The sequence below is a fragment of the Ovis aries genome, chromosome Y (assembly GCF_016772045.2).
Source record: "Ovis aries strain OAR_USU_Benz2616 breed Rambouillet chromosome Y, ARS-UI_Ramb_v3.0, whole genome shotgun sequence".
Taxonomy (NCBI): Eukaryota; Metazoa; Chordata; class Mammalia; order Artiodactyla; family Bovidae; genus Ovis; species Ovis aries.
In genome coordinates this window covers 8,572,465-8,595,803 of record NC_082741.1, presented here as the reverse complement: position 1 = coordinate 8,595,803, position 23,339 = coordinate 8,572,465, and the positions used below count along the sequence as shown (strand labels likewise).

Genomic DNA, 23,339 nt, shown 5'->3' with positions numbered 1-23,339 from the left:
CTCCAAAAAAGGTTTTATCCCTTGGTATATGGCAATTTCCTGAAATAAGTCCCGTAAAAACACTGTTGCAATGTGAAATGAGTATTTCTCCACATCACCATTTGAGTATTTTCACACCCTTTTTTGCTTAATGTTTGTGGGACTTGTATCTGCCCCCATATGGCAGTGTGTGTGTCCATGTGCGTGTGCGCCATGTGTGTGCCTCCTCTCCTCTGGTGTGACATGCCAGAGTACTGCCTCGTGTGTTTGCATCTGATGTCTGCCCGTTTGCAGTTGCAGCGGGGACTGGCGTGGGCAGACATGGGTGGATTTAATTCCTTAAAGTCATTGAAGGGAGGTTATGTGTGCCCTTGACGGAAGTCGGGTTCGGGGAGGAGAGGGTTCCCTGGAACCCTTGGCTCTTTCTTCTTCCTCGCTTCCCCTAGACAAGCAGATGGTCAGCGTGCGGAGGACCGCCCAGGAGCAACACGGGACCCCCGGCAAACCTCTGAACCCCCTGGCGCCCAGGAAGGGCCCGAGGTGTCCCTGGAGGCCCGCAGCCGGCCGGGTACCCTCCCTCGTGATTACCGGTACCCGGAGCCGCACACGCCTCTGGAGCCGACCACGCGGGGTCAGGAGCCCCGGCCCCTGAGCGCCGCCCCGCTGGCCCGGAGACCCGCCCTACAGAGGCCACCGCCGCCCAAGCGTGAGCTCCGGCCACCGCCAGGGGGCGCGCCTGGCCAGCCCCGCACCTCGGTGGCCTCCTCGGAGGCGGTGGACACGCAAAGCGCGCGGCGCGTGGAGGAGCCCACGGCCCCACCGCTCCCCGCCCCGTTCCGGCCCCTGCAGACCTCCACCATGGACACTTCGCGCTCGCCGTCGCCGCAGTTCGCACCGCAGAAGCTGACGGACAAGCCCCCGCTGCTCATCCAGGACGAGAACACCGCCAGGTAGTGTCTCTCCCTACCTTCTTGCCCTGTTTAGGGCTCCCTGCAACTGCGAGAGGGTCCCGTGCATCCTCCCTGGGTGTGAACCTGTGCCCCCATGTCGCCCCCCCCCCCGGTGGCCTTGACCCCGCTCGCCACACTGGGACCTGGGACTAACACGGAGAGGACCCCCACAACCTCCCACCCCCTCCAGTGGTCACTTGAATTTTTAACTTGCTGTTGACTTTCCAGCCCCCTAAGGACCAGAGGTTCAGCATGAGGGTCACAGTTCATTCGATCAGTCGTGTCTGACTCTTTGAGACCCCATGGACTGCAGCACACCAGGCCTCCCTTTCCATCACCAACTCCTGGGGTTTACTCAAACTCATAGCCACTGAGTCAGTGATGCCATGCAACCATCTCATCCTCTGTCATCCCCTTCTCCTCCCACCTTCAATCTTTCCCAGCATCAGGGTCTTTTTTAATGAGTCAGTTCTTCGCATCAGGTGGCCAAAGTATTGGAGCTTCAATTTCAGCATCAGTCCTTCCAATGAATATTCAGGACTGATCTCCTTTAGGATGGACTGGTTGGATCTCCTTGCAGTCTAAGGGACTCTCAAGAGTTTTCTCCAACACCGCAGGTCACAAGTTAATGACAATGAAATAGTACCTGTTGCTCAGTTGCACCCTGTGGGGCTAGACGCTAGCATCCTGGACAGCGCCGAGTATGGCTGTTTGCATCTCCCAGGAAAGTTCTGTCGCATCTCCCTGCTGTAGAGTCTTGACTCTACTGTTTGAGATGCTTGCCTTTTTGGTGGTGCTGGGTCTTCCCTGCTGTCACACGGGCTTTCTCTAGCAGCAGCAAGCAGGGGCTTCTTTTGTCATGGGATTTGAGCTCAATAGTTGCCGTGTCCCAGCTTCCTCTCTCCGAAGGATGTGTGATCTTCGTGGACCAGGGTTCGAATTCATGTCTCCTGCATTGGCAGATGGATTCTTTTACCACTGAACCACCAGGGAGGTCCCTGAACTTTATTTTACCCCCGAAGACAGCACCGCATGGACGTTAACTGATAGCATCCTGAGTTTCCCCAGGGGTGCAGCGGCAAGTGCAGCTTTATCTGGGAGTCAGCATTGCCCTCGGTCATTCTGAATGCAGCTGGCACCTAGAGACCCTTTTTACTGGGCACATTGAGGAGCTCTGAAAGGGAGGAGAAATGATGCTATGGTTTGAGTGGAGGGAATGTTGAGTGTGTGGGAATGTTGTCAATGAGCTGACGTGGGCCTCTTGGTTCTTGGGCCCTGATCTGGGACACAGTGGGCTTCTCTGAGGAACATGGCTGAGTGTTTGCTCAGTACTCCTGACCTCTGTTGACTTTAGGAGGTGGGGAGGGAGGGTTTCATTTTTTTTCATGCCCCGAAAGAGTGTGGATTTTCTCACTCTTATTTTTTCCAAGAGTCTGAGAGGAGTTTCCACAAGCAGTGGCAATACTTCTTGACAGTACCGAGTGGGGGCATCTTGATGCATCCACTGGGCTTCCGTCATGTATGTCATTTTTGGGGACCACAGAGGTTTTCTTGAACCAGCGTCCTTTGCTGCACTGGCCATCACAGAAGGCTGGGTTCTGGTCAAAGGAGCACAGTGGTGGGGCAGATAGTAACCATGCCACTCAGGAGTTTCCTACCAAGAAAGGTGGCTTACCATGTACCGAGTTCAGTGTCCCCGTCCCCAGGGCCGATGTTACAGGTTGGTGGCAGCCTGAGAGAGTGGAATGCCTTTGAGATCCACCATGAAGTTTGAGCCAGGTTCATGAATGGAGATCTGCTCCATGCCCGTCATCAACTGCCAACCAGACAGGGAGTAAAACACATCAGACAAGGCCTGCTAGCTGCCTGGTGTTTGTGCAGAGCTCAGAGACGCTCAGGGCTCCCCTGGGAGCTCAGACAGTAAAGAATCTGCCTGCAGTGCGGGAGACGTGGGTTTGATCCCTGGATTGGGAAGATTCCCCCTGGAGAGGGAAATGTAACCCTCTCCAGTATTCTTGCCTGGAGAATCCCATGGACAGAGGACACGACTGAGCGACTAACACACACAGACACAGACAATCTTCTTCTGTCTGTGTCCCTGCTGACTGATTTCTTGAGTGCTGCCTCATCTCCCTCCGTATCCCGTATCTCTCCCCTTCCAGTTACCTCTACTTGGGGAGCCAGCCAGGGCACAGAGCAGTTCCTTTGTCCTGAGACACGCCTTCTTGAATTCAGCAAGCGGGTCCTGCAGTCTTGTTGTGTGCCAGTCCAAGGCAGGGATGCAGAGAGCAGGAAAGTGCAGCCTTCCCACCCTGGGGGGAGTTTTAGAGAGTAGTCACTCGCTCGGAATAAAAAAATGCATCCACTCTGGTTCCAAAAGCAGGAAGGTTCCTTTGAAATCTTGGACATTCTGAGGTTGGTTTGTGTGTTTGCTACAAGGTGGGGACCCTGCCCAGCAGCAGGTGTGAGCCTGAAATTTGACGGCTCACAGAAGCATTGGCAGGAGTTTTCCTGGAGCCTGTTTGTGGGTTTGGAGTGTGTGTCTGTGAGGAGGGACCCAGGAGGACCGCTTCAGGGTCACTGAATCACCTTGGGCATCTCAGGCTGTGAGAATGTGCCTGTGGGCAGTGTGGTTTATCAGACTTAGGGTGGCATGCCAGGGGCTTCCCTCATAGTAAAGAATCTACCCGCAATGCAGGAAACCCAGGTTCCATCCCTGGGCCAAGAAGATCCCCTGGAGGAGGGCATGGCAACCCACTCCAGTATTCTTGCCTGGAGGAATCCCAGGGAGAGAGGAGCCTGGAGGGCAACAGTCCATGGGGTCGCAGAGAGTCGGACACGACTGAGTGACTAGAGAGAGAGTGAGATGGTGGCATGCGGGCTGAGGACTCTCTCGGGACTGGGTACTGCTGGGGATCAGGCCCTCTGGGCAGAACCCGTCCAGACTCACTTGGATGGAGCCTGGACAGTGGCGCCCTCCACCCCCCCGGGTCCTGCTTCTCGGCAGGAATGGGTGCGACCGGGTGGCTGTAAGGTCTGGTCCGCTGTGTGGTTTGTCCTCATGTAGAGGGAGCAGCTCGTCAACCTTCCTGAACGTGGCAGTCTGCATGGGTTTCAAGAGGAGAGGTAGTTGTGATCAGGAATGACCTGGAAGACCTGCTTTGTTAGAAAGAGTATCACAGGCTGCAGAGGATTTGTTTCTATTGCTTTGTTGTTGTTGTTTTCCCCCCAATCAAGTTTCCCCACAAAACGAGGGTTGGGATGGAGATGTAAATACGTGCTGAGTAGGGCTTCCCTGGTGGCTCAGCTCGTAAAGAATCCGCCTGCACTGTGGGAGACCTGGGTTTGACCCCTGGGTTGGGAAGATCCCCTGGAGAAGGGAAAGGCCACCCACTCCAGTGTTCTGGCCTGGAGAAGCCCGTGGACTCTGCAGGCCGGAGGATCTCAGAGTCGGATACGACTGGGCAACTTGCACTTGCACTCACTCCAGTACTCTTGGGCTTCCATTGTGGCTGAGATGGTAAAGAATGCACCTGCAGTGTGGGAGACCTGGGTTCGATCCCTGGGTCAGGAAGATCCCCTGGAGAAGGAAAAGGCTACCCACTCCGATCTGGCCTGGAGAATTCCATGGACTGTATAGTCCGTGGGTTTGCAAGGAGTCAGACACGACTGAGCGACTTTCACTTCACTAAGTCACTAGTAGGTGGGGAGGGTTTCTGTGCGTGGAGGGAAAATAATGCAATGAAGAAGGGTCTTGCCTGTGTTTTCCTGCTTGGGTATGATGCTGGAATTTTCCTTCTCAAGTTGAACACCTTGGTCAAGAGATCCAAGCTGAGGGCCCCAGAGACAGGAACTCCTAGACCTTGTCTCCCCAGTCCTGGAACCTGTGACCTGCATGGGCCCGTCTTTTGAGTTGGGCTTCCCTGTCCAGAAGGCGCCCCCGCCCAACCATGGGACCAGCTGATTTGCTTATCTAAGTTCTGATCATTGAGCTGTGCCTAGGCCCATGGCATGTCTCCAGAGAATGACCCTTGTCTTGGCAGAATCGAGCGGGTGATGGACAACAACACCATGGTGAAGATGGTGCCCATCAAGATAGTGCATTCGGAGAGCCAGCCGGAGAAGGAGAGCCGCCAGGCAATGGCCCGCATTCCCGAGCCACCTCCACTGCCCCGGTGCCTCGAGTGGGACCAGATCAAGACTCTCAGCACGTCTGAGCAGTCCTACTCGTGCTTCTGCCCCTACAGCCGCCAGAGTGCCGAGCCCCAGCCCCCTGCCGGCGCCCTGGGGCTCCCTGCCAAGGAAGGCCGGGCCTCCCCTCCCGCACTTAGCTATGTGAAGGCCAAAGACAGGACCGCCGCCGACCTCAAGTCGGAGGAGCTGGCCCGTGAGATCGCAGGCAGGGATAAGTCGTTGGCGGACATCCTGGACCCCGGCGTGAGGGTGAGAACCACCATGGACCTCATGGAGGGCATCTTCCCCAGAGATGAGCACCTCCTGGAAGGCACGCAGCAACGGAGGAAGCTGCTGCCCAAGGCGCCCTCGCCCAGGACGGTGGAGGAGAGGTGAGTGGACCACCCCACCCCACCTCCACTCCTGTCCTTTCCTGTGTGCGGTTCTAACCTCTTGGGCTTCCAGGGCAAGGGGCCAGGAATGTATCTCTTTATCTGCTCTCGTACGTGCTCTCTGGTGACAGATTTCTCCATAAGTGCTTGGCACTTTGGGGTTTTTTTTGACACCCTCCCCAAGTTAAAGGTCCATTCTGGGGACTATGATGTCAGTTGGGCAAAGATGGGAAAAGTCATGTTTCTAGCAATGCCCATGGGGCTTTTTCTCTGTTGTCTGCCCTTGGGATACTTGGCAATGTCGGGAGATGCTTCTAGTTGTCACCTCTGGGAGAGTGGCGGTCAGAGATGGTGCTCATTGACCTACGGGGCACAGGACGACCCCCCACCCCCACCTCAACAAACAGTGGTCCAATGCCAAAGGTCACTATGCTGAGGTGCAGAGGCTTGTTACAGAGAAGTGAAAGCTCAGGCTGCGGAGAATGTGTTTACAAAAGAGGCCTTCTGTTGTTATGTATTTAGCTGAGGGGGTGGATTTGCTATAATTCGTTCTGTCTAGAGGGCGGGGGAGGAGCTTCCCTGGTGGCTTAGATGATAAAGAATCCACTTGCAATGGGCGAGACCTGGGTTCGATCCCTGGGTTGGGAAGACCCCCTGGAGAAGGGAATGGCCACCCACTCCAGTATTCTTGCCTGGAGAATCCCATGGACGGGGAGCCAGGTGGGCTACAGCCCATGGGGTCGCAAAGAGTGGGGCATGACTGAGCTGCTTTCACGTAACAGTCACATTTGGAGGCTGGAAGTCACGGATGGCAGTGACATTTCTTGCTTGTTGTTATGACCGGAGATATTATCATTTCAGAGTACTCCAGGGGATCTTTGGTTGGGAAGATCCCAAAGATCCCCTGGAGAAGGGAATGGCCACCCACTCCAGTATTCTGGCCTGGAGAATCACACAGAGGAGCCTGGTGGGCTACACTCCCCAGGGGTCGCCAAGAGTGGGACGCAACTGAGTGACTAAGAAGGACCCTCTCTGGCCTCTTGTATTCAGTCACCTGCCCACAAAGGTGCACCTGCTTACATCTGTCCTGTTGGTGCACGTGGTCTTGGTGAGCATCGCTGATTGACAGTAGGCGGGAGCACGAATGTCGTGTAGCAGACGGGGCTCAGAGGCCGCAAATAGGGCTGCTGGTAGGATGCCCGGTCAACTTGGGGCCTGTGGCCACACTTACAGTAGCAATAGACAGCTCCCCGTAGACCTCAGGCTCCCAGAGAAAATGATCTGTGCCCTCCCGCACAGGTGGGGCTTTGGGTACCATTTGGCAGGGGGTTCTAGTTCTGGGTGACTTCCCTGGTAGCTCAGACTGTAAAGCATCTGCCTGCAATGTGGGAGGCCTGGGTTCAATCCCTGGGTTGGGAAGATCCCCTGGAGAAAGAAATGGCATCCCACTCTAGTATTCTGGCCTGGAGAATCCCATGGACAGAGGAGCCTGGCAGGCTATAGTCTGTGGGGTTGCTAAGAGTCGGACACGACTGAGCGACTTCACTTTTTAGTTCTGGCCTCAGCACCTGCCCTTTCCACACTTTTGTTTGCTTGGTTGATTGATTTTTTTTTGGCACACCCCCTAGCATGTGGGGTCTTCACTTCCCGACTAAGGGATCAAACTCTTGTCCCCTGCGTTGGAAGACAGAGTCTTAGCCACTGGACCACCAGCAAAGCCCACTCTGTCCCTGCTTCTGCTGTCTCTTCTGGCTCATGTCCTTTCATCAGCCCCTCGGTTCGCAGGTCCCAGCCCAGGTTTCAGGTGCGTCTGTGGGCACACAATCAGAACTAATGTGGACCTTCTGCCGTTTGGTTCCCCAGGAGGGAGGAGACCAGCTTGCTGGCAGCCACACCCTTGGCCACCACCTCCGCCTACTACAGCACGTCGGCCCCCAAGGCGGAGCTGCTGATAAAGATGAAGGACCTGCAGGAGCAGCAGGAGCCAGAGGAGGACTCGGGCAGTGACTTGGACCACGACCTGTCAGTCAAAAAGGTAGGGAGGCTGAAATCCGGATGAGAACGTGCTGGCGGGAGGCAGGTGGTGGCCCTTGGGTCCACCCCCAGCCTGGCCCTGCACCATGCACCATTAGTGTTGGGCGTGATGCTGACATTTGGGCCTGCGTGTGAAGACTTTTGTGGGAGAGGCTTCTGTCCTAAGCAGGTCTCTCCATAGGACCTCCGTGCTATCGCTCTGTCATAAGATCCAGTGTCAAGAAAACCTGGTGGCCACTAGTCTCTTTCATTTTAAGCTCAACCGATAATGTCTCTTCTATCCCAGTTGAAACCGGAGGGGCTTAACTATATCACCTTCAGCAGGGTCCATACCTTCTCTGAGTACCGATTTCAAATTCCTGTGATCAGGTAATAAATTCAACAGCAGGTCGTAAAGGGCTGTGTTAACCAAAAAGCAGCCCTTCTTCAACTCCAGAAACTAACCAGGCCCTTGGGGACACAGCAGCAACACGCAAATAGTCATTCCTTCCCTGAAGGCACTGTGTTTTCGCAGCACAAAAACAAACACACAATACAGGGCCCACGGGCCACACCCGCCCCCCAACCTGCTGTTGTCAATAAAGTTTTATTTAAAGACAGCCAATTCATTCATTTACATACGGCCTCTACCTATTGTATTACATATGGCCTTTACATATTGTATTACGTTTACTATACTGTAAGCGATGTTGAGTAGTGGCTGTGTGGCCTCTGAAGTCTAAAATATTCACTGTCTATGGCTCTTTACAGAAAACGTTTGCACATATAATGTAATTGATCAGAAAAGGAAAACAGTGAAGGCATACAGAGATAAAAGGAGTGTGATTGTAGGGAAGGCTCTGATGAGGTCATGATGCAGAAAAACGTGGCGTGAGATGAGGAAGTGTCCAGTTCTGTCAGGGACTGGGTTGGGGGTGGGGAGCGGGGGCACCACGTACAAAGGCCCTGGGGTAGGACATATGTTGGGAAGGCAGCAGAGACCACTGGCTGGAACACTGTGGAAAGGAGGAGGGGCGATTGTAGATGCAGGTCAGGGAGCCAGGGGCTGGACCAGGAGGAAGGGGGATGGGAGGTGAGGTCAGGGAGCAGTGGCTGAAGCTGTGTGCACAAGGAGGGAAGATGGAACAGGAGGTCAGGGCCTTGTGGCGGGAGCTCCATGGAGATTTGAGAGGTGAATTGGAGATAACAGTCTGGGACCTGTGGCTGCAGCTGTGTGGACAGGGAGGAAGATGATGATCGGAGAGGATGTCAGGAACCAGTGACGGGAGACATGTGGATAAAGAAGAACAAGACTGGAGAGACGGTCAGGCTGCTTGAGCCGCAGCTGTGTGGATGAGGAGAGATGATTGGCCATAACGTCGTAAGACAAGTGGCTGGATCTGTGTGGACAGGGATGCAGAGGTTTGGACAGGAAGTCAGAGACCAGTTGACTGGAGCCATGTGGACACAGAGCTGGAGGATTGGAAAGGAAGTTGAGGACCAGTGGCTGGAGCTCTCTGTACAAGGAGAAAGAGGATTGTAGGGACAGGGGGCCAGAGCCCTGTGATCAGGAATGAGGAGGATTGCAGTTCAGGTCAGTGTCCACTAGATGGAGCTGTGTAGACAAAGGGGAATGAGACATAAAGTGAGTTGCTGGAGCTGTGTGGATGATTGGAGATGTGGCCAGACCAGTGGCTGGAGCCTTGTGGACAAGGAGGAGGAGGATCCCAGAGGAGGTCAGGGACTTGTGTCTGGAGATGTTTCCACAAGCAGGTGGAAGGATTTGTCAAGGGGGACCAGTGGCTGCTGCTGTGTGAAGAAGGGTGAGGCTGGTTGGAGATAAAAGTGGCTGGACCTGGGTGTGCAAGGAGCAGAAAGACTGGAGATGAAGTTAGCAAAAACGAGGCCAGACCTAGATTAATAAGGATTAGGAGGTCTGGAGACTTTTATGTCAGGGACCATGGGCTGGGGCTGTGTGACAAAGAAGAGGCAGAATGGAGAGGCAGTCGGGGACCAGTGGCTTGAGCTACTGGACTAGAGAGAAGAAGCTTTGGCCTGAGGTCAGGGACCAGCAACTGGACCTTTGTGCACAAGGAGGAGGAATTTTGGAGAGGAGGTCAGGAACCAGTGAGTGGAGCTGTGTGTATAAGGAAGAGCAGGATGGGAGAGAGGGATCAGGGTCCCGTAGCTGTCACTGTGTAGATGAGGAGGGAAGATAAAGTCATAGACAGGTGGCTGGACCTGTGTGAACAAGGATGAGGGGGGTTTTTAGAGGAAATCAGGGAGCGGTGGCTGGACTGTGGGAACCAGGATGAGGAGGATTGCAGTTCAGGTCAGTGACCATGAGATGGAGCCGTGTCGGCAGAATGGAAGGGGTTTGAGAGACAAGGTTAGGGTCCAGTTGCTGTAGCTTGTTTAGACAGGGAGGAGGACGCTTGTAGAGAAAGTCAAGGGACAGGTGGCTGGAGTTGTGTTCACCTGGAGCGGGAGGATAGGAAGAAGGGCAGGGACCAATGGCTGGAAGGCCAATTGGCCTCTGCACAAGGCCAATGAGGAGTGGAGGGGAAGTTGGGGAGCCGTGGTTGGAGCTTTGGGGACAGAGGAGGAGGTCTGGAGATGCACTCAGGTGGCCATGCCTGATGCTGTTTGGTCAAGGAGGAGGAAGATAGGAGATGCGGTCAGGGGCCATGGGTGGAGCTGTGTGGACAAGGAGGAGGGAACACGTAGCCGATGTCAGGGACCAGTTGCTGGAGCTGTTTGGACATGGAGCAGGAGGATTGGAAAGGAAACCGAGGAGTGGAAAGGAAACCAGTGGCTAGACAGGCTCTTTTTACAAGGAGGCGGAGGACTGCAGATTAAGAAAGGCAACAGTGGCTGGAGCTGTGTCTACAAAAAGGACAGTTGGTGATAATGTCAGTGACAGGGGGCCACGCCTGTGTGAGCATGGATGTGGAGGTTCATCAGTTAATAAGTCAGGGACCACTGGCTGGGACTGTGGGCGTGAATGAGGAGGATTGTGGTTCAGCTCAGTTCAGTTCAGTCGCTCAGTTGTGTCCGAGTCTCTGCAACCCCATGAACCGCAGCACACCAGGCCTCCCTGTCCATCGCCAGCTCCTGGAGTTTACCCAAACTCATCTCCGTTGAGTCAGTGATGCCATGCAACCATCTCATCCTCTGTCATCCCCTTCTCCTCCTGCCTTCAATCTCTCCCAGCGTGAGGGTCTTTTCCAATGAGTCAGTTCTTCGCATCAGGTGGCCGAAAGGATTGGAGTTTCAGCTTCAGCACCAGTCCTTCCAATGAACACTCAGAACTGATTTTCTTTACGATGGACTGGTTGAATCTCCTTGCGGTCCCAGGGACCCTCAGGACTCTTCTTCAACACCACAGTTCAAAAGCATCCATTCTTTGGCAGTGCAGGTCAGTGACCACTAGATGAAGCTGTGTAGACAGAGAGAAAGGGAATGAGAGGCAAGGTGAGGGACCAGGGGCTGGAGCTGCGTGGACAAGGAAGAGAGGGATTGGAGAGGAGATCATTGACTTGTGGCCGAAGTGTGGACAAGAAGGAGGAGAGCTGGAGAGGAGGTCAGGCACCAGTGGCTTGGCCCATGCTGAGAAGGCATAGGAAAGATTGAAGGACTTGTCTGGGGAGGTATGCGGAGAAGAGAATGGAGACTGGAGAGAAGGTCAGGGACTTGTGGCTGTATCTTTGTGGACACGGAGAAAGAAGATTGCAGATGAGGTCAGGGACCGGTCACTGGAGTGGCGTGGACTTGGGGCAGGATTGTAGAGGAAATCAAGGACGGTGGCCTGAGATCTCTGTACAGGTAGGAGGACCTCCGGTGACAAAGTCAGGGACTGGTGGCTGGAGCTGTGTGGACGAGGATGAGCCGGACTGCAGTTCAGGTCAGCGACCACTACAAGGACCTGTGTGGAAAAAACAGTGTGTTGTGGGAGACACGGTCAGAGACAACTCATAGAGTTACCTGCACAGGGCAGTGGGTCTGTGAGGTCGCCAGGGACCTATAGGTGCCGCTTTTGTGAACACCAGGAAGTCAGGAACCATTGGCTGGAGCTGTGTGGACAGGGTTTGATAAGATGGGAAGGAGGGCCAGGACCAGTGGCTTTGAGTTACTAGAGATGGAGTAAAAATAGATAATGGGCTTCCTGTGTAACTCAGTTGGTAAAGAATCTGCCTACGATGCAGGAGACCCAGGTTCGATTCCTGGGTTGGGAAGATCCCCCTGAAGGAAATGGCAACCCACTCCAGTATTCTTGCCTGGAGAATCCCCATGGACTGTAGCCTGCCAGGCTTGTCTGTCCATGGGATCGCAACAGTCGGACATGACTTAGCAACTAAACCACCACTACCAAGAATAGGTTGGAGAGGTCAGAGGTATGTAGACTAGGATGATGGAAAATTTGAGACAAGGTCAGCGACTTGTGTCTGGCTCTCTTTGCAGAGGAGGAAGAGGATGGTAGATGAGGACAGGGACCAGTGAGTTGGAGCTGTGTGGATTCGGCACAGGAGGTGCGCAGAGGAGGTCATGAAACATGGCTGGGGCTCAGTGTTCAGGGAGGAAATGATTCGTAGTCAAGGCAAAGACCAGTAGCTGGACCGCTGTGTGCAAAGATGAGGACAGCTGCACTTTGCGCCTTTGACCACTAGATGGCAATGTGGAAAAAAGGGATGGGAGCTTTGTGTTCGAGGAGGAGGTTGATTGACAGGTGACCAGGGACCTATTGATGCAGCTGTGCAAACACAAGGAGCGCAGTTCAGGGACCAGTGGCTGGGGCTGTGTGGACAAGCAGGAGGAGGGTTGGAGAGTAGATCAGGCCCGGGCCACGGAAGCTGTGTGAAGAGGGGAAGAAAGCGGGGGAGGGAGGTTAGTCGCACAGTCATGTCTGACTCTTTGTGACCCCAAGGACTGTAGCTAGCCTGGCTCCTCTGTCCATGGGATTCTCCAGGGCAAGAAAACTGGAGTGGGTTGCTATGCCCTTCCCCAGTAGATATTCCTGACCCAGGAATTGAACCTGTGTCTCCAGCATTGCAGGCAGACTTTTTACCCACTGAGCCAGCAGGGAAGCCCAGCACAAGAGGGAAGGACTGGGCATAAAGTCTGGGAAATAAGGCCAGAGCTGTGTGAACAAGGATGTGGCGTTTTGGAGATGAGGTCAGGTACCAGTGGCTGGGATTGTGAGGACAAGGATGAAGAGGACTGCAGTTCAGGTCAGTTGAATCAGTTCATTTACACAGCCACATAGACAAAAAGGAATGGCAATGCCAGACAGTGCTGTGCAGACGAAAGGAATGGTACGGTATGGACAAAAGGAGTCATGTATGGATGTGAGAGCTGGACTGTGAAGAAAGCTGAGCACCAAAGAATGGATGCTTTTGAACTGTGGTATTGGAGAAGACTCTTTAGGGTCCCTTGGACTGCAAGGAGATCCAACCAGTCCATCCTAAAGGAGATCAGTCCTGGGTGTTCATTGGTAGGACTGATGCTGAAGCTGAAACTCCAATACTTTGGCCACCTGATGCTAAGAACTGATTCATTACAAAACACCCTGATGTTGGGAAAGATTGAGGGCAGGAGGAGAAGGGCACGACAGAGGATGAGATGGTTGGATGGCATCACCGACTGAATGGACGTGAGTTTGCGCAAGCTCCGGGAGTTAGTGATGGACAGGGAGGCCTGGCGTGCTGCAGCCCATGGGGTCGCGAAGAGGCGGACATGTGACTGAGCAACTGAGCTGAAGGGTGAGGATGTTTGCAGTTTAGGTCAGTGACCTCCAGATGGAACTGTGTGGAAAAGAGGAAGACTGATGAGAGAGGAGGTCAGGGGCCCGTTCCTGGCCTTGTGTGTGGACAAGGAGGAGGGGGGATTTGTGAGTGGTCAGGGACGTGTGGATGCAGCTGTGTGAACGTGAGCAGGGATGGATGGGGGTTCAGGGACCAGTCCTCGAGCTGTGCTGACTCGGAAGGAGAGGACTGGAGATGAGTTCAGTGACCTGTTGCTGGAGCTGTGTGGACAAGGAGGAAGACATCTGGAGAAGAGATCGGGCACCAGTGGCTGGAGCTTTGGGAACACGAGGCAGGAGGATCAGAAAGCAAAGTCAAAGGCCAAGTGGCTAGGGCTCTCTGTACCAAGAGGAAGACGATTGTATGGGAGGACAGGGGCCCATGGCTAGAACTCTCTGTACAAGGAGGAGCGCAGATAAAGTCAGGTTCTGGTGCCTGGAGCGGTGTGTTCAAGTGGAAGGAAGGCTGCAGATAAAGTCAGGGAAAGGCGGCTGGATCTGCGTGAAAGAGTGTGGGGAGGTTTGTAGATGAAGTTGGTCAGGGGCTGTGGGGACAAGGATCAGAAGGATAGCAGATAAGGTCAAGGATTATGCTTGGTGCTGTTAAGACCAGGGGCAGAAGACTGGAAGAGAAATCGCCGACCCTTGGTGAAAACTCTGTCCGAGGAAGAGGAGGCTCGCAGATAAAGTCAGCCACCGGTGGCTGCAACAGGGTGTTACAAGTAGGAGGAGGTTTTGAGATAAAGTTGGGGACAAGCAGTCCAACCTATGTGAACAGTATGGGAAGGCTTGTACATTAAGGCAGGCCCCAGCGGCTGAGACTGTGTGGACAAGGATGAGGAGGATAGTAGTTGAGGTCAGAGACCACTAGATTAGCCGTGTAGACAAAGACCTAGCAAGATGGGGGTGGGGAGGTCAGTTCCCAGGCGGCTCAGTGGTAAAGAATCTGCCTGCCAATACAGGAGGCACAGGTTCAAGAAGATCCCCTTGAGTAGGAAGTGGTTACCTGCTCCAGTATTCTGGCTCGGGAAACCCCTTGGACAGAGAAGCCTGGAGGGCTACAGCCCATTATTCGACGGCAACGCGTTGGATGTGACTGAGCACGCACACAGACTCACAGGCAGTGAGGGATGAGGCTGGAGCTGTGTGAACACGGAAAAGGATTATTGGGGTGGTTGGATCTGTGTGGACACGAATGGGACAAGGTTGCAGAGGAGGGCAGGGACTTGTGGCTGAACGTCGGTGGAAAGGGAGGAATGACGAGATGAGATCGGGGGCGTGGGTTGTGTCTGGAGCTATGTTGATGAGGAGGAAGAGGACTGCACATCAAGGCAGTGGACCAGTGGCTGGAAGCTGTGTGAACAGGGAGGAGGAGGCTTGCATGTAAGTTCATCGACTACCAGATGCAGCTGGGTAAACAAAGGGAAAGGGGGCTGGGAGATGCACTCAAGGAGTTGAGGTCAGAGAGCAGTGTACACAGGACCAGGAGAGATGCTGGGAGAGGAAGAGGCCAGGGACCAGTGGCTGGGATGTGTGGACAAGGAGGGTTGGAGGCCCGTCAGGGACCCGTGATGGGCGTTTGTGGTGGGGGTGGGAAGGAGTAGGATGGCAGTGCTGAAGTCCCTGTGCCATCCCGCAGATTCCTCCTAGCTTTCTCCATATCCCAGTGTGTGCTTCCACGCTGCTTTCTCCATTAGTCCCACCATCCTTCCCCCTGCCCATCTGTTCTCTATGTGTCTACATCTCCACTGCTGCCCAGCAAATAGGTTCATCAGTATCATCTTTCTAGATTCCGTTTATATGTGTTAATATATGATATTTGTTTTTTGTTTTTTCTGATTTATGTCACTTAGTGTAATAGGCTCTAGGTTCATCCACCTCATTAGAACTGACTCAAAGGTATTGCTTTTCATGGTTGAGTAATATTCCACTGTGTATATGTACCACAGCTTGTTTATCCATCCATCTGCCGATGGACATCTAGGTTGCTTCCGTGTGCTGCTGCTGCTAAGTCACTTCAGTCGTGTCCAACTCTGTGCGACCCCATGGACGGCAGCCTACCAAGCTCCTCTGTCCACAGGATTCTCCAGGCAAGACCACTGCAGTGGGTTGCCATTTTCTTCTCCACCCATGTGCTAGCCACTGTAAATAGTGCTGCAATGAACAGTGAGGTACATGTGTCTTTTTCAGTCATGCTTTCCTCCAGGGTATATGTCCAGTACTGGGATTTGCTAGATCATATGGTTGTTTTAGTACTAGCTTTATTTTTTTTTTTTAAAGAAATCTCCATACTGTTGTCCATAATTGCTGTACCAATTTAGTCCCACTAACAGTGCAAGGGAGCTTCCCTTGAGGCTCAGCTGATAAAGAATCCGCCCACGAGGCAGGAAACCTGAGTTCAATCCCTGGGTTGGGAAGATCCCCTGGAACAGGGAAAGGCTACCCACTCCGGTGTTCTGGCCTGGAGAATCCCATCAACTTGCATAAGCCATGGGGGTCCCAAAGATTCAGACACAGCTGAGCGACTTTCAGTTTCAAACAATGCAAGAGGGTTTCGTTTTTTTCCACAGCCTCTCCAGCATTTATTGCTTGCAGATTTTTTCGATGCTGGCCTGATATTTGTTCGTGTGCAACAACAAGCTGCTGACAGGCCCGCAGGCGAGGAGGTGCAGGCGGGTACAGGGGGGCGCCTGGGTCAGCAGGGCCGTGACTGAGTCCCACATGCTGTACCCACAGCAGGAGCTCATTGAGAGCCTTGGCCGCAAGCTGCAGGTGCTGCGGGAGGCGCGGGAGAGCCTGCTGGAGGACGTGCAGGCCAACAGCACGCTGGGTGACGAAGTGGAGGCCCTGGTCAAGGCCGTGTGCAAGCCCAATGAGTTTGACAAGTTCCGCATGTTCATCGGGGACCTTGACAAGGTGGTGAACCTTCTGCTGTCGCTGTCTGGCCGCCTGGCCCGCGTGGAGAACGCCCTCAACAACCTGGACGACAGCACGCCTCCGGGCGATCGGGTACTGCCCCTGAGGCGGGACGGATGGATTGCGGGGAAGGCCCACAAGGTGCAGAGTGAACACCTGGAAGCCTTGCTGGGCTGTCTGTTCAGCTGGTCGCAGAAGGTCTTCTCTCTCGCTCTCTTCCTCCTCGTAGTGGGGGGTCGCCCCGAGATTCCCCGAGTTGTTCAGTTACCTGGTTGGGTCTCTTTGTGACCCCATGGACTGCAGCACGCCAGGCCTCCTTGTCCATCACCATCTCCCTGAGTTTTACTCAAACTCATGTCCATCGAGTCAGTGATACCATCCAACCATCTCATCCTCTGTCAGCCCCTTCTTCTCCCACCTTCAGTCTTGCCCAGCATCAGGGTCTCTTCCAGTGAGTCAGTTCTTTGCATCAGGTGGCCAGAACATGCTAGCATTGTCCATGCTGGGAATGCTTGATGAGCTTCACCTTCCTAGAACCAGAGGCAGCCATGGTCCACAGCCTCCTCCAAGTTCAGTGGAGGGGCCTGGCCTCCACTGTGAACAGAGTTGGGGGAAACTGTCAATGACAGGTGCTAATGAGGGCAAAGAGGCAGCGTCCGGCTGTGGGAGGCTCCCCCTGTCTTTCCAGATAGAAAGTGGGACACGTGGGCCAGACCTGGACACAGGATGCCCTCCCTTCAATCGGGAGCTTGTAGTCTCCAGGGATGCCAACTGATCTCTGTAGCCCTGTTTGGAGAATCAACTGAGGGCTCTTTGTCTTTTGGTTGGAATTAATCAATTGGAATTAATCCTACTCTCACTCACCCTGAAAGGTGGTGCAGGCCAGGGACACTGCCCAGGCTCCAGACCAGGAAAGCAGTTTCTGTTTTCACCACCCACCAAGCAGCAGCCCTATGCCTCTGGCTTCTCCTCGGGGCCCCTCCACCCCCGTGATGCTCTGACTGGGCCTTTCGGGTCACCAGGTGGTGGAGGAACAGGAGACTGCTGGAAAACTGGGACTGAGATCGGGGCATTCCCTGGCATGCGTCAGCCACCACATTGAGGCTGTTTAATGCCGTTCCTCTCTCCCTGCCTTGTTTTCACAGCAGGTTACCTTCGGGAGGGCAGGGACTGCAGGTGTGCGCCCCGATCTAGGAGTGGGGGCGTCTGTGTGCCCCAGAGTAAGGAGCCAGAGCAGCTATGCGACCCACCTGCCCCAGCCCCCGCCTCCGTCTGTCATTTGTCAGCCCCTTGTCCTCTTCACCGTCTGCCTCTACTGGTGCCAGAACGGTTTAGCAATCCTGCCCTGGGAGATCTCTTTAAATGCACTGCTTTGACCCACTTTGCCCTCATCTGCTGTGTTGTCAGGGAAACGCCTTGGGCTCACACAGGTCCCTCTCCCCTCCCCCCAGCCTCCACCCCCACCTGGCAAGTCCTTCACTGCCTGCACGCATCTCCCAGTTTTGGACTTTTCTGGGCGCGGATGGCTCTCATGTTCCTCCAGGTGTATCTGGGTGCCTCCTGGCGAGGGGGTGGAGGATGTATCTGAGGTGCCTCGTGCGGGGGTGTATGGCGGGGTGTATCCGGTGCCTCGTGCAGGGGTGTATCCTGGCACCTCGTGGCAGTTGTATCTGGGTGCATCCTGCAGGAATGTATCTGGGTGTCTCCTGCGGGAGTGTATCTGGGCGCCTTATGGGGGCGGGGGTGTATCCAGGTGTCTCCCGAGGGGTGTATCCGGCCGCTTTGCTGTGCCGGCGGTGGGAGGCGCTGGCCAGCCCTATCCCACCCCCCGCAGGGTCCCTAGCAGGCTTGTGTGTCTTCTGTCTATCCAGCAATCCCTGCTCGAGAAGCAGCGCGTCCTGATCCAGCAGCACGAGGACGCCAGGGAGCTGAAGGAGAACCTGGACCGCCGGGAGGGCATCGTCTTCGACATCCTGGCCAGCTACCTGGGCCCCGAGAGCCTGGCGGACTACGAGCACTTCGTCAGGATGAAGTCGGCGCTCATCATCGAACAGCGCGAGCTGGAAGACAAAATACACCTGGGTGAGGAGCAGCTGAAGTGCCTGTTGGACAGCTTGCAGCCCGAGAGAGGCAAATGAGGGCACACCCACCCCCCACCCCACCCAGCCCTCCCTGGAGGAGGAGGAGGATGCAGATGGGATTGGCGGAGTCATCAGCTCTGGTCCTGTAGATGCAGCTGAAAACTGCAGCCTGTATTTACATCCTGTCGATGGGGGTCGGGGGGTGGGGGGTGCCCTCTCATGGCCCAGTGGCGGTCAGCAAAGCAATAACTTCCATGTGTGCGTTTGGGATGAGTTCTTTAATTCTTGGGTTCGGTTTTGGAATGAATGTTGAGCAGAGCGGCTCCCCCTGCCCCTTTGACGCGGTGGCCTGGAAGTATCCCCACTGGCGCTGGTACACAGGTGCGCTGTGCGAGCTTGCGCGCCAGGGTCGCCCACGTGGCCTCTTCTGACAGTCTAGGCACTGAACCTCATCATCCGCGGGGGAAGGAACGAGCGCGTCTCTAAGAAGGTGCATGTGTTGAGGGAGGCGTGGTTTGTCTGGAGCAGGAGCTGTCCCTGTGGATCATGGGAGGCGCCAGAAGTGTTAACGTTGGTAGTGTCTGTCCTATAAGGATGACCACTGACCCAGCAAAACAAATGAGGATGAGCATTATTTATTAATGTATTAGAATAGTTGTCCATGTGGTTTAAAGACCAGCTGTGAAATTAGCTTTCAGCACCCTAGCTTCACTCTTGGTGAAATTGCCACTTGCACAGTGTGCATGCTTTAAGGAAGGCACAGGCAGAAGGGATGTGCCGGCTTCTGTTCTTCTGGGATGGCACCTACGTGCAAATGGTATTTCTCCTGCAAAGTGAGATTACCTAGCTGAAAGTGTGTCCGGAGGGTAGGTGCTTGCAAGGTTCTGTTTTTTTTTGTTCTTAAGGCCCCCGATATATTTTCCTCATTTAATTTCCCCTCCACCCCGAGAACATTTGTTTGGTGTGTATATGATCCTGATTATAACTGGCAGCTCCTGTCTTGTTGCTTCTCTGGATTAGTTATGGCAGTGTCAAGGCCACATTTCCTGTAAGAACCCGTGGTTCTGGCGTTCCAGAGGTCCTGGTGGACCACACTACTCCAAGACTGGTCTTTCTCCGCCATAGAGTGGACCACCGTCTGTTCCCCGTTTTATCCTTTGATATTGCAAGGTGATCAAGAGTCTGTTCACTAAAGAAAACACTGTCGAGCTGTTGTTTTACAGTGCCCGAGTCATGACTAGAAGATAACTTGCTGATCCCAAGTGTTGCATTTGCATTCAGAATGTATAAAGATCTTTCCAAGTTAACAGTATGAAAACAGCCCAGTTAAACCGTGAGCCAGAGACTTAAATAGACACTTCACCAAAGAGGCTATATGCATGTCCGTAGGCACGATAGGTGTTCAGCCCCTCATGGCTTGGTTCTCACGGTCTGATTTTTAACCTGATCGTCTGTGTTCCATCCCAGTTGGGTGAGATGCCTGCATAATGGCGGGAGAAGCCCCAGGATAACTTCATGTTGGGGTGACATTCGGAGGTCAGATCACGTTACTCCTTGTTTCCTCTTATGCCTGTGAAAGGAGTTTTCCGGCAGGTGGGGAGATAGCCCTTTGTCACCAGTGGCCGGCGCCTTACCAAAGACAGAAGCACACGATGTCTTATTAAAGGACACTACTCCACATCCACACAGCCAGAAGGACAAGCTGGACTGGCTGCGGTGATATCTCTGCAGCCCTGGAGGGAACCGACCTGGCAGGCTTCAGTGATGCTGACAATAAACATTCCTGTGGCAGCCCACCCACGCCAAAGAGAAAGGCCTTTTTCTGCACTTTTAATTCTTAAGCTGTTCCTGATTTGAAAAGCTCCTCTTCTGCCAGTGAAGCATCGTCCTCCTCCTCGCACGCTATGGTCACTTGCTGTGATGATGGGTCATGACAGAAACGATAAAGCTGGCTGTCCATGGACCGCCCCCCCCCCCACCCGCCGCGTTCCTCCCTTGCGGAGACAACCACAGTGATGTCAGTGTGTTTTGATTTTCACAAAGCTTTTATCTGTGATTCTTGCTCTTGTCATATAGTATTGTGATCATTTTGATGATATGTCTGTAAAATGTGAAAATAGAGGTTTTGCCTGTATTCAGCTTTTCGGTGTCTTTTGAGAACGTGTTCTTCTACACAGTAATACACAAGGCTCTGGTGTCCTTTAAACGAAGCCCATAAAATCACAACGGTCCAGTCTATTTCCCTATCTGCCTCATAAATGTCTGGTGGCGGGGAACCAGAGATTGCAGTGAGTCAGTGTGCACAACTTTGTGTATCGCTATGTTACTGCATATACAAACAATCTGGTGCTAACGTTTCTACCGTGGCATTCCTGGGTGGTGGCTGATGGCTCACCCCAGGTCATTGCTCAGCTGAGACGTGCTCTCTATATCTCGAGGTTGCAGTCAGGGGCCTTTCCAGAGACTTTAATCATGCCACCCACCGTGGAAGATGTGTAACAGTTTCATGCTCAACACTTAACACTTACCTCTCAACAGATCATCCTGCTTACCCTTAATACAATAAATGGTCTTTCCTGAATGGAGCGTGTCATTATTTTGCATCTTTTTTAAGAACTGGAACGTCCTTCCTGTATGTCAGATCCTTCAGCCAGTGATAAATCGTGGAGTTGAATCTGTGTACACAGGTGTTCGACTGTTTCTGCCTGTCGAGTTCAGGCCAGTCAGTCTGCAGCCAGGAAAACATCAGGGACACAGGTTTTATCAGTCAGCTGTTGCCACAGCCATGCTGTGTAACAACCGTTATAAAATTGAGGCAGGGTACAGGGAGAAGTAACTCCTTTAGAGGAGGAATTGGTAGATCATTCTGCTCCACGTGCCTGTCATCTGCCTCCTGGAACCAGGCCTTTGGCCTGGGCACGTCCATGGCACATGACCGGAGAACAAGCTCAGTCACATCGGTGCTTGCCCCGGGTATGGTTATGGCACACCTGCTAACCTTCCATTGCTGCAGCAAGTCCCGCAGCCCAACCGGGAATCCAGAAGGTGTGGTGTGTGCTCCACCCCATGATTGCAGGGAGCTGTGTAGCACTGGAGCCATTGGTGGAGCCTCGTCATCTCCCATGCTGGGTGCTGATACGGAGTAGCACCCTGAGGTCCAGGACCCGAAGCCAGGTTCCTGGAGCCAAGCCACCTCTGTCTGTTGCTAGCCTCTGCACCCCTCAGCTTCCTCCTTCCCAGCCCTTGGGAAAGCAAGTGAACTGATAATGTCAGTGTGCTTGGAGCCTGCGCTGGGTCAGAGGTGTGCCACACAGAGGGAGGGGCGTTCGCACCTCTGGTGCCATCACTGCAGCCTGGGTCTGGAGGAAAAGCGTTCTCTGTACCCGGATGCCCCTGTCGGAACCACCAGAGGACAGATGGCAGCTGCTCCCTGTCGGCAGTGGACAAATGCTTCTGTTTTCGAAGCAGGTTGGTGGGACCTGGAGGTCAATTAGTCGAGAGAGAGGCAGTCTTCCTTTTTTTTTTTTTTTGAATAATTTTGCTTGTTGAATTTTGGCTGCTCTGGGTCTTGCTCGCTGCTCAGGGTTTTGTCTGGATGTGGTGTGCAGGCTTCTTGCACGTGGGCCTCAGTAGTTGTGGCACGTGGGCTTAGTTGCTTTGCGGCAGGTGGCGTCTTCCCGGGTCAGGAATCAAACTCTTTCTCTCCTATATTGGTGGATTCTTTACCACTCAGCCACCAGGGAAGCCCGAGAGAGCGTTCTTAGTAAGAACTACTCAAACGTAGGAGATGAAGTTTTATTTGGGGTGGGGAAAAAACATTGTCACAAATTTAGGGACTTTAAGAAGTACACAAATGCTGCATATATTTTTTTTTTTTTTTTTGGCTTCTACAGGGACACTCCCGCTTGTCTCATGAGTTCTGAAAGGATGGAGGGATTCGCCCATGAGGGCGGTGGAGGTGCAACTGTAGGCTGGGGTGGTGGGGGTGTGGCTGTGGGAGCCAGTGGTCCTGATGCTCCACGCCCCATGGACTGAGATGCTCAGACTTCTGTTTCTTCAGGGCTTAGCCACCTTGGGCATGCTGAATCAATCACAGGCACGGGGGCATGGGAGATACTGTCTGCATCCTCACACCTGTTGGCTTGACCACCACAGAGCTACCACAACCTGCAAGCCCAGGCATTCTGGAGAGGGGGGAGAGGGGAATGTATTCTGCATTTCCCATCAGAAGAAAAGAACCTCACACATCACGTGTACACATACAGGCTGTGTGCTGAGTCACACTGAGCCAGATAAAACATCCCACGACACCCCAACCCGTGTCATTCCCCTCCTTCACCAGATCTCCAAAATGCCTGTGACGACTCTGGTGCCCTCCCCCTCCATGAAACTTAGGAAGTGAGGTGCAGAGAAAGGCAAAGAGGAAAGGCCCTTAAAACATTGTCATGAACTTAGGAACTTTTAAGAAGTATGCAAATGGTACATACATTCTTTTGAATTTTTTTTTCCCCACTGGCAGTGAACCCTCCTTTCTCAGCAAAGCCTATGGCAGAGGAACATCACTGGAGGCCACGTCTCTTACCCTCCATCTTGCAAGGGTCGTGCAAGGGGAGGCCTGCCCGTTTCAGCTCAAGGTCAGCCTGTTTCTAGTTTCACCCACTTAGGAAACTCAAGCGTGAGGCCTACCTGACAGTGTCATGCAAGCAGGCCCAGACCCCATGGGCAGGGGCCCTCCATGCACAACAGTCCACAGCCCCAGGAGCAAGGCCGGACACTGTCCACAGGACGTGCCAAGGGAGGACACCATCTCCCTTCGGAGGTGTCCTCTCCAAAATGCATCAGACAAACCCAAAGTGAGGGAGAGGCTTTTTATTTAAAAAATATAGCTGACCAGTTCCCTTAAAAGGTGCTGAGGCGATGAAAGCCCACCAGAGGGGCAGCTCAAAACTGGAGGGAATGAAGACGCCTGACAACAGCGACAATGCAGAACGTGCACCACCACCACCGCCCCCTCCCCAGGCCAAGGCAGGAAGAG

At 53.8% G+C, this 23,339-nt stretch overlaps 1 protein-coding gene and 1 non-coding gene across 13 annotated transcripts in view; both read left to right on the top strand.

Annotated features, from left to right (window-relative positions):
• Positions 1–20,885, top strand: part of LOC132657142 (protein Shroom2-like) — a 141,075-nt gene extending 120,190 nt beyond the window's left edge. For 7 of the 12 annotated variants that reach the window (XM_060408720.1, XM_060408719.1, XM_060408727.1 and 4 more), the window contains 6 exons: positions 426–929; positions 4,973–5,494; positions 7,358–7,529; positions 15,257–15,478; positions 16,044–16,316; positions 18,095–20,885. In XM_060408720.1, coding sequence (XP_060264703.1) covers positions 426–929; positions 4,973–5,494; positions 7,358–7,529; positions 15,257–15,478; positions 16,044–16,316; positions 18,095–18,361 — 1,960 coding nt within the window. In that variant the 3' untranslated portion in view covers positions 18,362–20,885. The other 5 variants (XM_060408722.1, XM_060408721.1, XM_060408728.1 and 2 more) reach the window with 5 other exon arrangements.
• Positions 11,671–11,742, top strand: TRNAR-ACG (transfer RNA arginine (anticodon ACG)). The gene has a single exon. It is a non-coding gene; the product is annotated as a tRNA-Arg (tRNA).
• Positions 20,886–23,339: the final 2,454 nt, after the last annotated feature.